The 13,272-nt window shown below is 46.9% G+C and overlaps 1 protein-coding gene across 2 annotated transcripts in view; it reads right to left on the bottom strand.

Annotated features, from left to right (window-relative positions):
• The window catches only part of Itgb3 (integrin subunit beta 3), a 58,109-nt gene that overhangs the window by 31,305 nt on the left and 13,532 nt on the right, over window positions 1-13,272 (bottom strand). For both annotated transcript variants that reach the window (XR_005878460.1, XM_005070043.4), the window contains exons 2-3: window positions 9,514-9,599; window positions 577-772 (exon numbers count right to left, since the gene is read on the bottom strand). Coding sequence is in view for 1 of the 2 variants with exons in the window: in XM_005070043.4 (XP_005070100.1) it covers window positions 577-772; window positions 9,514-9,599 (282 nt within the window). In the remaining variant the exon portion in view is untranslated. The remainder of the gene's footprint in view (window positions 1-576; window positions 773-9,513; window positions 9,600-13,272) is intronic.

Raw genomic sequence — 13,272 nt, 5'->3', positions numbered from 1 at the left:
TGGGGCTCTCCAACTCTTACTGATTCAGTCAGGCCAAACATTGAAAAGCTCACCCTATACCTAACACTCCTCCCTCTTCTGTCCCTACTTCGTCTGCTCCTGAACAGTCCTTATCCCCTGTGGAAAACAGGCTCACAAATTGCTTTCTTATCCTTCATCTTATTTGTACCGCCACACAAAGCTACAAACTAGACAAAACACATGAGAGGAAGCAGAACCAGAAGGGTTAAGTAACTAGTAACCAAGCAAATAACTAGTAACGTGGTGGAGTTGGGATTCACATTCGGATCTTCTGACTCAGATCCTGACACCTTATTTTCTTCCATTCTCCGACCCACAACCCCTCCCTCCCTCTCCCTCCCTGCCTCCCTGCCTCTCTCTCTCTCTCTCTCTCTCTCTCTCTCTCTCTCTCTCTCTCTCTCTCTCTCTCTCTCTCTCTCTCTCTCTCTCTCTTGCTCTCCCCTCTCTCTCCACCCCATTCCTATTCTGTGCTGCCCCTCCCCCAAGAGTTCCAGCTAAATGTCCCTCCTTGCCCGCTGTGCCAGGGGTCTTCCCCAAGATGAGCCCCGTGCCTACCTGGCCGTAGTCGAAGGGCAATCCTCTGGGGACTGACTTGAGTGATCTGGGCGCTGTCTCCAGAGCCCTTAGTGCTGAGCGGTCTATCCTCCAGGATCTGGGCCTCGCTGACTGGGAACTCAATGGACTCTGGGGCACAGTTGTCCTTCAGCAGGCTGTCCTTCAGGTTACAGCGGGGTGAGCCCTGAGGCAGAGCCTATGGAGACAGGAGCCCAGGGGAAAGCCTGACATCAGAGCTATCGTGGCTATGCTGTGCCTCCTGCATGACATGTAACCTCCCAGTGGCTTAGAGCTTGGCCAGCCCTCTGGAGCTAATCTAGCATAAAGGAACTGCTGAGGTCCCTTCCTAGGATAATCCACAGGGGAGCAAACAGGAGGGGCGAACAGGCTGAGTCACTACCTGCTCATGACTGACAGCTGGGAAAAGGGTGCCTTAAGTAAGATGCCTGACAAACTAGTGCTTTCCAAATTGCAAAACAGAAATTAGTTTGTGAGTCTCAAAACCAGGTTTACTAAGTAAAACACAATTGAACAGAATAGAAAAAATACCCAAGTATATACCAAGTAAATGAAAGTTCCGATGTTATTTGGGGAAACTTATTTACTGGAGGAGGGGATTTAGCATACTTAATGAGTAATACTATACGAGGTATTGCTTTCTGTAGGTCAAGGTTAAAACCATTTAAAGCTATTGTATTAGATACTGGCTGCTTTAAGATCAGTGGTTGTGTGTTCCTGCCCCCCCACTTCACCCAGGACAAAGGTGACAGAGCGGAGACAGGGAGGGTAAAGAATAAGGAGCACAGGAATGATCTAGCTGAGACTGATGCTCAGTGTCACCACTGACGGGTGCCAGAGCACCACACACAGCTCTCCACGCCCGGTTTCTTCAGCTGTAACATAAAGGGTAAACGTCTTCAAACGGCAGTCAAAACCACAGAGACAGAAAAGGAAATGATGGTTGCTAGGGGCTAGGAAGAAGGAGGAAGGAAGAGTCGTTTGATAGGCCCAGAGTTTTAGTTTAGCATAATGAAGTTAGTTATGGGGATGGATGATGGTAAGACTTTCACACACTTAGAAATGGTTCCATTGGAAAGGTGTTTGCTGCACACGTATGGGAACCTGAGCTCAGCGCCCATGTCTTAAAAAAAAAAGAAAAGTGTATGGTGACACCAGCCCAGAGCTAGGGAGGCAGAGACAAGAGGATCCCTGGGGATTGGTGACCAGCTAGGTTAACTATATTGGTGCACTCCAGGTACAATGAGAGACCCTGAGTCTCAAGAAATACAGTGGGGGGGAGGGAGGGAGGGAGAAAGGAAGACACACAAAATATATATATATATATATATCTCCACACATGTACACACCACACACACACAAAGAAGTTAAGTGGCTTGCCCAGAGTTGCAGAGCTTGGGAGCAACACAACTAAGATGCCACCTAGGCTTTCTGCCTGTGAGCACCCTGCCTCGTAAAGTAAGTTTTATTGCATTCTGTAGAGAACATAACAAAAGGTAGTAAAGCTGGTTGGGAGGATGGTCCTGGAGGAGCCACAGCAGAAAACACCCCAGACATCCAGAGAACCGGATACGAGACAGAGGTGTGAGAAGTGTGGGGAGACATGGGAAATGTTCTTCCTGTCCAGCTGTGCAGAGCACGGCCACCAGCGCACCTGGGAGGGATTGATCCACACAGACACCCACATTCTAAAGCTCAAAAGGGGCCCTCTGAGGAGTTGAGACCTGCCCCTGTAGATGGTGACACAAGTGACACACACACTCACACACATATACACACATATACACAAGCACACACACACACATACACACACATACACACACATATACACACACACCACGCACACATATACACATACCACACACATATACACACACATATACACACACACCACGCACACATATACACACACCACACACATATACACACACCTCACACATATACACACACACATATACACACACACTCACACACATATACACATATACACACACATATACACACACTCACACATATACACATATACACACACATATACACACACTCACACACATATACACACACATATACACACACACCCACACATATACACACACATACACACACATATACACACACACCACGCACACATATACACATACCACACACATATACACACACCTCACACATATACACACACACATATACACACACACTCACACACATATACACATATACACACATATACACACACTCACACACATATACACACATATACACACACACCACGCACACATATACACATACCACACACATATACACACACATACACACACATACACACATATACACACACCTCACACATATACACACATATACACACATATACACACACTCACACACATATACACATATACACACACACCACGCACACATATACACATACCACACACATATACACACACATACACACACATACACACATATACACACACCTCACACATACACACACACATATACACACATATACACACACACTCACACACATATGCACACACATATACACACATACTCATACACATATACACATACCACACACATATACACACACTCACACACATATACACATATACACACACACCCACACATATACACACATATACACACACATATACACACACACCACGCACACATATACACATACCACACACATATACACACACCTCACACATATACACACACACATATACACACACTCACACACATATACACACATATACACACACTCACACACATATGCACACACACATATACACACATATACACACATACACACACACTCACACACATATACACACACACTCACACACATATGCACACACACATATACACACATATACACATACCACACACATATACACACACACTCACACACATACACACATATACACACATATACACACACGCACACATACACACACATATATACACACCTCACACATATACACACACATATACACATACCACACAATATTCTACCCTCACACACACACACTACATACACCATACACATTTCACCCTCTCACATACAGCACACACACTCTCTACCTTCTCTCTCACACACACACATACTACACACATACTCCACCCTTACTGACACACGCAAACACACATACACACACGCACACACACACATACACACACTACCACCACCTCCAAACTTATCTCTGATTTCAACTGCCCACAGACCTCAGAGAAAACCTTCCCCAAAAGGTAATGATTAGATCACCAAGATGCCAGGGGAGCTGAGCCTTTCCAGAGCAGGACAGAGGCTGGAGGAGGGAACCAGGAGGGGGAAAACTGCAAGCCATGAGGAGTGAGTTTCCTCAGGCTCTGGGACAGGAGAGGGTGCTTCTGGGGCCTTTCCTCTGGCTCATGTGCTGGCAGTGTTTGTGCTTCCTGTGAATAAAGACTGACAAATTAAAACTAAGTAAGTAAATAAAGCAATGAGAAACAAGAGCAGGCCATCTCCCTCCTTTGGCGGTCGCTGACATCAGAAGTCAGAAACCTAACAGGCCCATTGGCCCAGCTCTTCCTGAGAGCCTTCTGCTCTGGGAAGATACCAAAGATACCAAGGCAATGTCCTCAGTAACACTGGCCACATTCCCACCCCAGGCCCACACAGGAAAAAGGATATCTCTGGGTCACCAAAGAGAAAACTAGATAGGGGTTGGTTTTAATGTTCTAGTTTCCACCAGTACCGGATGTTACACCAAAGAGTCAAGCCCCACCCCCTGGGGAAAGAAGATCACCCACAGAGGTGGGAGGCTCCCAGCTGGGGGATTACCTCCCCTTCCTGAGAGGTGACACATGCTATTAGGACCAGTCCCCTTAATCCTGTTTGGGAAAAGTACAGAATGAATAATAGTCACTGTGATAGCTGCCTCACAGGGCTGGGCAGGGCCTAAAATAAGACTGTGAGACGATTTCAAATTACAAAGTCTCAGTATGAGTCAAATATAGTCAAATCCTCTGAGGGTCCTGTGAAGGGACGGCAGCCGCTTTCCACCCCTGTAACCACCACTGTTACTGTGTACTCCCTCCTTGGAAGACGGCGGGGAAAACATCCTTGAAGTGTTCTCTTTGCTTTTTTCAGCACTAGGAGTGGACTTGCACATGCCGGGCTCTACCACAGGGTTATCTCCCTAGGCCCACTGAATGCCTCACTTAGTAAGAGTAAGACTTAGATTGCCTGAACACAAAGAGGTGTATGGAGGGGAGACAATAGAGAAAGAAGGCATTTTACTCTACAGCTGTTAGGACTCATGTTTTGTTGGTTATGAGGATAAGGGGCACATTCTTACCACTGTGTTATTTGTTTGGGGTTTTTCTATTTGATGAACTGACTGACTGACTGACTGACTGACTGACTGACTGACTGACTGATTGATTATTTTGAGGCAGAATTTCATTTATCCCAGGCTGGCTTTGAATTTCTATATAGGCAAAATTTTACCTTGAATTTTTTATGGGGTGTGTGTGTGTGAGTGTGTGTGTGTGTGTGTGTGTATGTGTGTGTGTTGCACATATACACATGATGCACAGGTATGCCTGCACACACATGAGGAAGTCAGAGGATGGTATCCATTCTTTTTTAAGACAGGGTTCACCATGTAGCCCTAGCTGCCCTGGAACTCCCTATGTAGACCAGAGATCTGCCTGCTTCTGTTTCACCAGTGCTGAGATTAAAGGTGTGTGCTACCGCCGCCAGCCACCTTATTTTTCGATATAAGGTCTCAGTGAATCTGAAGTTCACTGCTTTGGCTAGGATGTCCGGCCAGCAAGCTCCTGGTATCTAATTGTCTCTACTCCCCAACACTGAGATTTCAGACAGGAGTGACCATGTCCCGCTTTTATGAGGGTGCTGGGGATTTGAACTGAAGTCTTCTTGCTTTCACAGAGCCTTCTCCCTAGCCCAACCCTGAACTTCTACCTTCACCTTGATCCTCCTACCTCTGCCCCCTGAGGACCAAAGCTACAGATATGTGGCCATCATGACCAGATAATGAAGTTCTGGGTTAAGCCCAGCACTTCATGCATGTAGAGTAAGCACTCCACCAAATGAGTTACATAGCCAGAGCCTACCTCTTAGTTGTGATATCCATTGCTGTGAAGACACAGCAGGACCACGGCAACTCTTACAAAGGAAAACATTTAGCTGGGGTGGCTTCCAGCTTCAGAGGTTTACTCCATTATCATCATGGTGGGATGTGGTGCCATGCAGGCAGACATGGAACTGGAGCTGAGAGACCTGCATCTTCACAACAGGAAGTGAACTGTCTCACTGGACACGGCTTGAGCATATACAAGACCTCAAGCCCACTTCCACAGTGACACACTTCCTCCAAGACCATACCTACTCCCTTTGGGGGCCATTTTCTTTCAAGCCACCATACCTACTATACATTTTTTTCCTACAATAACAAATTTGTGGACAAACTCAAGGTGGACATCTATGATCCAGGTTAAAAATAAACATAAAGAAATTATAGACATGATAAACACACAGACACACACACACACACACACACACACACATACACACACACACACACACACACACACACACATCCTGAGCCTTTCCCTACAGATACAGAGAAAGAAGTCCTACTAGAGTCTTTTACCTGCAATGCCCCAAACTGCACTCTTCCTCTTTCATTCCTGGGTGTCAGGTTGTGAGTTGGTTCACCTTCCAGCATGTGCTCAGGCCTGTGTATCACTCCCTAGCATTTGGTCCTGCCTTAAGGTTGCCAAATTTAGAAAATATGCAAAGCATACCAAGATGAAAAATTATTTGCTATTTAATCCAACTTGAATTAGGTGCTCTGTATTTCGATGGCAACCCCAAGTCTGCCTCCACCCACCTAGTCCAATCCCAGCCTCCACCAGTAGCAATGTTATCTCCCTTGCTACCATAACAACCTGTTCTGATGCAATAGGTCTAGGGTCCATCCTGGGAGCCTTTATATTTTACAAACACTTCAGGCTTGTTAAATTACCATATGACTTCAGAAAGTTCTAGACTCCGGTATGATACCACTTAAGCCAAGAAGGCAGGTCCTAGCACTGTGTAAAGCTGGTGTCTTTACTAGCTGTACAGGCCAGAGATAGCACATTACCCAAATCCATGTTATCTAACCACGTATCTATCTGGCCAAGAACACACCCTATGCAGATGGGCCCAAAACACCCCACTCATACACATTGGCTCTACTTTCCTCTCACCCAGCCAAGTCCTTACTATACACACCCAAGAGCTGCTGTCCTTTAAGAACCAGAAGCTGAGCCCAACCAGTTGTTTTCAGAGGCATTGCCAGCATCAGCACCCGAGACAGTCAAGGCAGGGATGGCAGAGGGTTGAGCAGCGCCCCCAACCCCACCTTTGGTTGTTTCAAGTACAGATCCAAACATTTTCAATAGCTAAGCTTGCCCTGGGCAAGGGAAGTTCTGCTCCCCCGGGAAAAAGATAACAGTCATGTTCTAGTTCTAGTCCAGGGCTCCTCCCTGCCTGACACATTTTGTCCCACATCCGACTCCCGGCCCAGACCCTCCTCCTCCTCACTTAGGGATGGTAGATTCTGTCAGCCACTATATTCCATTCCGAGGGCTCTCTACCTCCCTTCTTTTGTTTCCTTTGGTCCTAGCTGCCACCCACTTCCTGACTCCACCCCATCAATAGACCGATCCTCCCCAGCCTCTCTCCCTCTGGCCCCTCAGTCTGCCCCAGAGGGCAAAGATTCACCATAGTGACCAGTAAATATTCCACAATTGCCTCTAGCCCTGTGGAATGTGTCCATACAGCCTAAGGAGGGGCTTGGACTGGTCAGGACCCAGTCTAACTTGTCCCTATAAGACCCAGATGGGTATCAAACGGGATATGAGGAGGGGACAGGACTGGACACCCCTCTAAAGGACAGGCTCTCTGGGGATTCTTTCTTCCCCGCAAGACTCCCTTGCCTATCTATGCATTAGGTGGAAAGGGAGAGAGGAGGGAGAGACATCCTTTGTGTCCCACTAGTTTTTCTTCAGGGGGCTCTCTCTGCTCCAGCCAGCCAACCTTAGGCCAGCCAGGCCAAACAGGACACCCTCTAGGTCCCACTCCTCCTGGGATTGTTGCAGAATGACAACTTCCTCAGAAAGCTTAACAAAATCGTGATGGTGACCAAAGGCAGGAGGATATGACAAATGCGAAGGAAAAAGCCACACTTGAGCCTCCAGTGTAGCCCAGAGGGGAGGGGCACCTGTGGGGGTGGAGAACAAGGGCTTACCCTCCCCAAGCCCCAGAGAATGTTGCATTCGCTAAATGAGATCAGTCTGGTCCAGATGTTGGGCAGCTGCCTCTAGAAGCAGTTCCCGTGCCAAACGGCACAGAGGCCAATGCTGTGCACGGAGCTGGCCTCGGAGGCTCTGGCAGCCCTCCTCTAGGGGATAAACACACAGCCTTCTGCTCCCTTCCTCCCCAGTCTGCCCAGGAGGTTGCCTTTTTAGGAAACTCAGAGGATCGAAAGAGAAGCACACAGAGAGATTGAGGGGACAGCTAGAGCAGTCAAGGAGCTAGCTCTGGACCAAGCGGCCAGCTCAGGTGGCTGAGGAGTGGCCAAGCCAGTGGCTCAGGTGACCATCTGCCGGGAGGTGGTGACTCACTCCCTCTGTAACTGTTGGGTACCTCTCCAGCCACATGCACCCCCTACCTCCCGTCAGTCTTTGCCAGCTCCAAATTCCCAGCCTGGCCACAAACATAGCTATTGCCTCAGACACACTCATTCCCTAGGGCCTCAGACACAACAAACTCTCTGCCTAGACACGGCTGACCCTCTCCTGTCACCCTCTGGTCCTCACTAGTGGGCTGTGATATCCTTCCCCACCTCAAAGAGGGAGGGGAGGGAAGGAAGGTGGGAGGGACTCAGGGAGGAAGGAAGGAAGGCAGAAGAGCCTCCTGTCATCAGAGAAAAAGGAAGGAAAAGGGATTTCTACGAATTTGAGCACATGGGCACGGGCACGCACACACACAGATTCCTCTTTGGGTCTTTGTTTTGTTTTTCCATTCTGAATGACAAACAAGCTGGCTGCTCTCCACACCCCTAGCACCTCTCTCTCATTTTGAGACTAAAGCCCTTCATCCCTGAGATGTTCTTAGCCTGAAGCAAGCAAAACCTGGTGAAGAGTATCAACAGTCACAGCAAGAAAGGACATCCAACCAACTGGCTGGGAGCGGGCGAGCACAACCGACTCTAACCTCCCTTACCAGCTTCCCACTGTCAGCGGGAAGGCTTCACCTAGTCTTGCTGGGGGGGGGGGGACTGCATTCAGGAGGAAGGAAGGAGTTCCCTGTGTCTGTGCTTACACAAAAGCACCTAAATCTAGGGAAACAGCTGTGAACTGAAGTTTAGGGGGGCATACCCATGTTGATCATTCTACAAGGCCAAATGGAATGCTACAATTCGGGAACCAAATTATTTGGGGCTATATTATCCCCCTAAATAACCATCTATTACCTACCCGTGGGCTTGACTATGAAGTAAAAGTCCTTTTTGAGATTTGCAAACAGACTCCTAGCTTTCACCAACCCAGAGGCTAGGAATGCCATCAGGTAGCATCAGAGGCTCATAGCAGGTTCTCTGTCTCTTTACTGCAACCCAATGACCTGATGCTTCACCGATGTACTTTAAAAACACCTTGGTATACTACTTTCTTTGTTCTGTTACCATAAAACCTTCATTTAAACTGGTCATCATGTTGGGAACACAGTATTTGAAGCAACCTGAATCCATGTTCCTTGGCCACCGTCAATTACATTTGGCTCCAGAATAAACCTCCCTATACTTCTTTTGGATGAGAGTTGTGCTTTTGCATTGACAGAATAAGGTATGGGCTCCTTACCTCATCTGAACACCAGGCACACACAGGACTCACGGCCAGACACTGCTGGCAGGAGTTCACACCTCGTGTGGTACAGATGTTGGACTCTGCAATGAAGAGACGCAGACATTAGCACCTGATTTGCTGAAGGCAATAACCATCCTGCCCCAGCTACCCCAAATTTCCCAAACACTCACGTGAACATCTCCCAGGCACACACAAACACACCCTAACCTTGCCATACGCATTTACCAAACATGGACTATTGATAAGCTAAAAAGAAAATGAAGAAGACGGGGAGAAACTCAGCACCATTTCAGCCAGTGAGGCCACAGTGACAGCAGCTGATAATGGGACTGGGCCACAGACCCAAGTGTCCCATCACAACTGATAGAAAGTAATTAATTAATGATGGTTTTATACCTACACTGGGCAAGAGTAACGGCCAGGTACCTTCTCCAGCTGTCTAATTGTAGTCGCAGACACTACAAAGAAGCCCTAAGGCCCAAATGCACTAAGACTAACACCTAAATACTGTGAGGCAGGAGGCAGGGTAACTTTAATGGCTGTGTCTCACTATCTCAACAAATGTCCCAATACATCTGTCTTGGAGGACACGCATTCAATGCTGGAAAGGACTGGAATGATCAGGAAAGGCTAATGGAGACTGGAAGGACATGACATTTCAGAGTGGGAAGCGAGTGTGCTTGATGCTGTGCCCCTGAGTAACTCATCTCATCTCTGTGAAATGGCTGATCTGTTGTACAGGATTTCTGCAATAGGCCAAGAGGATGCTTCAAGATGACACTCAGAAGTGAAGAGTCCCCGTGTTGACAAAAGGCAGGGGAAAGACGACAAGGAGGGACAAAGACAGCAGGGGCCCAAAATAGACCTGAGAAGTACAGCCAGGAAGTTAACCCCAGGCAGCTGCTCCTGTAGAAGGCTCCCCCCTAGCTGGCATCCCTGGCCTCAGACAAATAAGCCCCCTCTGCCCACAGTGCCTCACGGAAGCCTTTTCTCCCATGGGCAGAAAGACAATCCATCCCCTCTTGTGCAGTCAGCTACCCTGTCAGTCCTCTTACACACAACTCTCTGCACGGCCTCCTTTGCCCATAACTGTCATTTCTGGCTTTGTCCTCAACAAATCTATTTCCAAAGAAGTTATCCTAATTCCTTGGGTGTTTTTTTCAATATCTCCAAAACTTCTCATCTAGTCAAACATCTATTTTATGACTGAATTCTATCCATCCCAACATCTGAACAGAACATACTCCGAAAATGATTCTGCCATGATCAGAGACCCTCTGCATCTTTTGTTTGGTTTGGTTTGGTTTGGTTTTTCAAGACAGGGTTTCTCTGTGTAGCCTTGGCTGTCCTGGAAGTCATTTTGTAGATCAGGCTGGTCTCAAACTCAGAGGTTCGCCTGCCTCTGCCTCACCAGTGCTGGGATTAAATGTGCAACACTGCCTGGCAACTATCTGTATCTTTGTCTTGAACTGATTAGGGTGTTTTACTACTTTGTACTGTAGAGGGTAATACAGAAAATTGATGATAATATAAATCTATTTTTATGAGGCAAACACCAGTGATTCTCATCTAACAAAAATGCCAATGACGGCTACCTGGTAGAGAACATGAGCCCCGAAGGTTAAAGCTGGTTGCTTTACAGACATTGGCCAATTCATTTCCAGACTAGCCAACTATAAAACTCTATTCCTCGAGTTCCCTTTGGAACCAGTTCAAGCACCTTTCTGGTTCCCACACTGTTTAAACTGACTAACGTCTTGATAGATGTTCTTTTTGTTTGCATGTATGAAAATAATACCTTTTAAAATTACATTTAACAGCCAAGAAAAATATTTCAGCGATACAATGAATGTTTAGCATGCTTGTGGCCTTACGTTCCATCCCCAGCACAGAAATAAAAAAAAGAAAAGGAAAAAATGAGGAGGAGTAACAAGGAGAAGAAAAGAAAAGGACAAATCAGTTGAACCTTAGAAGCCTGCCTGCCTGCCTGCCTGCCTGCCTGCCTGCCTGCCTGCCTGCCTGCCTGCCTGCCTGCCTGCCTGCCTGCCTGCCTAAACCAGTCCAAAGACGTACTGGTACCAACCGAAACAGTTCTATTTTGTTGCAACTGAGCTCATTTCTAAAGACTATACCAGAATTCTAGACTAAAAACTGTAGACCAGGAATGGCAGTACATACCTATAACCCTAGCAGTCAGGTGGCTACAGCAAGATTACTATCATGAGTTGGAGCCAGCCTGGACTACATTACAAGTACTGGGCCAGTCATAGCAAGAGTTTATTTCAATATCTAGGTGTATGTTTAGATATGTAGATATATAAACACATACATGTAATATATAAATGGAACCTCTTCAAAACACTGGACTGTACATGGAATCTTTGAAGCAAGGCTTCAGGTTTCCTCAGAGGCTTGACTCTATCTTGCTTCAAAAGCCTTTCTTCACTCCAAGTGTTACCAATGAGACAACGCTACAAGCCTGTGAGTAACTCCTAGAGCTCTATTCTCAGACATGAATAAAACTTAAGTGTGTGTGTGTATGTGTGGGTGTGTGTGAGAGAGACAGTGAGTGAGTGTGAGAGTGTGACTGTGAGTGTGTGTATGTGTGAGAGAGAGAGCATGTGAGAGTGTGACTGTGAGTGTGTGTATGTGACTGTGAGTGAGTGTGAGACTGTGTGAGAGAGTATGACTGTGAGTGTGTGTATGTGTGTGTGAGGGGGGAGAAGGAGAGAGAGTGCATGTGAGAGTGTGACTGTGAATGTGTGTGTGTGACTGTGAGGATGTGCTCTGAGTGTGACTGTGAGTGTGAGACTATGTGAGAGTATGACTGTGAGTGTGTGTATGTGTGTGTGAGGGGGGGAGAAGGAGAGGGAGGTAGGGAGAGGGAGAGAGAGCAGATTGTGAGGTGGCAGTTGTGGCACTGATTCCAAGTCAGGTCCCAGGGCATCAAAGTGGGGCAACTTTCAACAAAGCAGTGTGCAATGGAGAAAAGGTAGTTGATCTTTCTACGGACGCCAGGTTCTAACACTATGTAAAACCAACAGTGCCATCCAAGTCTACAGATGCCAGGTTCTAACCCCATAAAACCAACAGTGCCATCCAAGTCTACAGATGCCAGGTTCTAACCCCATAAAACCAACAGTGCCATCCAAGTCTACAGACGCCAGGTTCTGACCCTATAAAACCAACAGTGCCATCCAAGGCTTCTCCCTGCAAGGGCAGTCAGGCCAGATATTAGCTTCACCGTTGCTCCTCCTGGAGACATGAACACAGCCCTTCACCATTATAGCTCCATCAGAAGAGTTCAGAGAGGAACCGTCCTAGACTATTTTAGGTAGCTCCCCTCTTTGGGGTGTTTCCATGGAGACTAGCAACTAAGAGTGATCCTGGACATAAATACCATCAGTGTTCACTAGAAAAAGAGGAAATAGTTCAAATGAGAAGTGTAGGTGTGTGGGTACTGTCAAGTTCTTTCTTATTACATTCATTTGTTTGGTTTGAGAGAGAATAAGAAAGAAGGTATGAGCATATATGCCACAGTGTGGAGACCAGAGGACAACTTGAGAGAGTTGGTTCTCTCCTTTTGTCATGTAGATCCTGAGGATCAAACTCAGGCAGAAAACTTGGCAGCAAACGCCTTTACCCTCCTGAGCCATTTCGACAGCCCAGCCCAAGTTATTTTTCAAAGCCTTTCCCAATCTATCCTTGAATCCATTTATTCATTCTCAAACTAGTGTTCCCTGAGTCCTTGAC

The sequence above is a fragment of the Mesocricetus auratus genome, unplaced genomic scaffold (genome assembly GCF_017639785.1).
Source record: "Mesocricetus auratus isolate SY011 unplaced genomic scaffold, BCM_Maur_2.0 Super-Scaffold_100007, whole genome shotgun sequence".
NCBI lineage: Eukaryota > Metazoa > Chordata > Mammalia > Rodentia > Cricetidae > Mesocricetus > Mesocricetus auratus.
The sequence above is the reverse complement of the archived record's forward strand: the minus strand, read 5'-3'. Positions and strand labels throughout refer to the sequence as shown.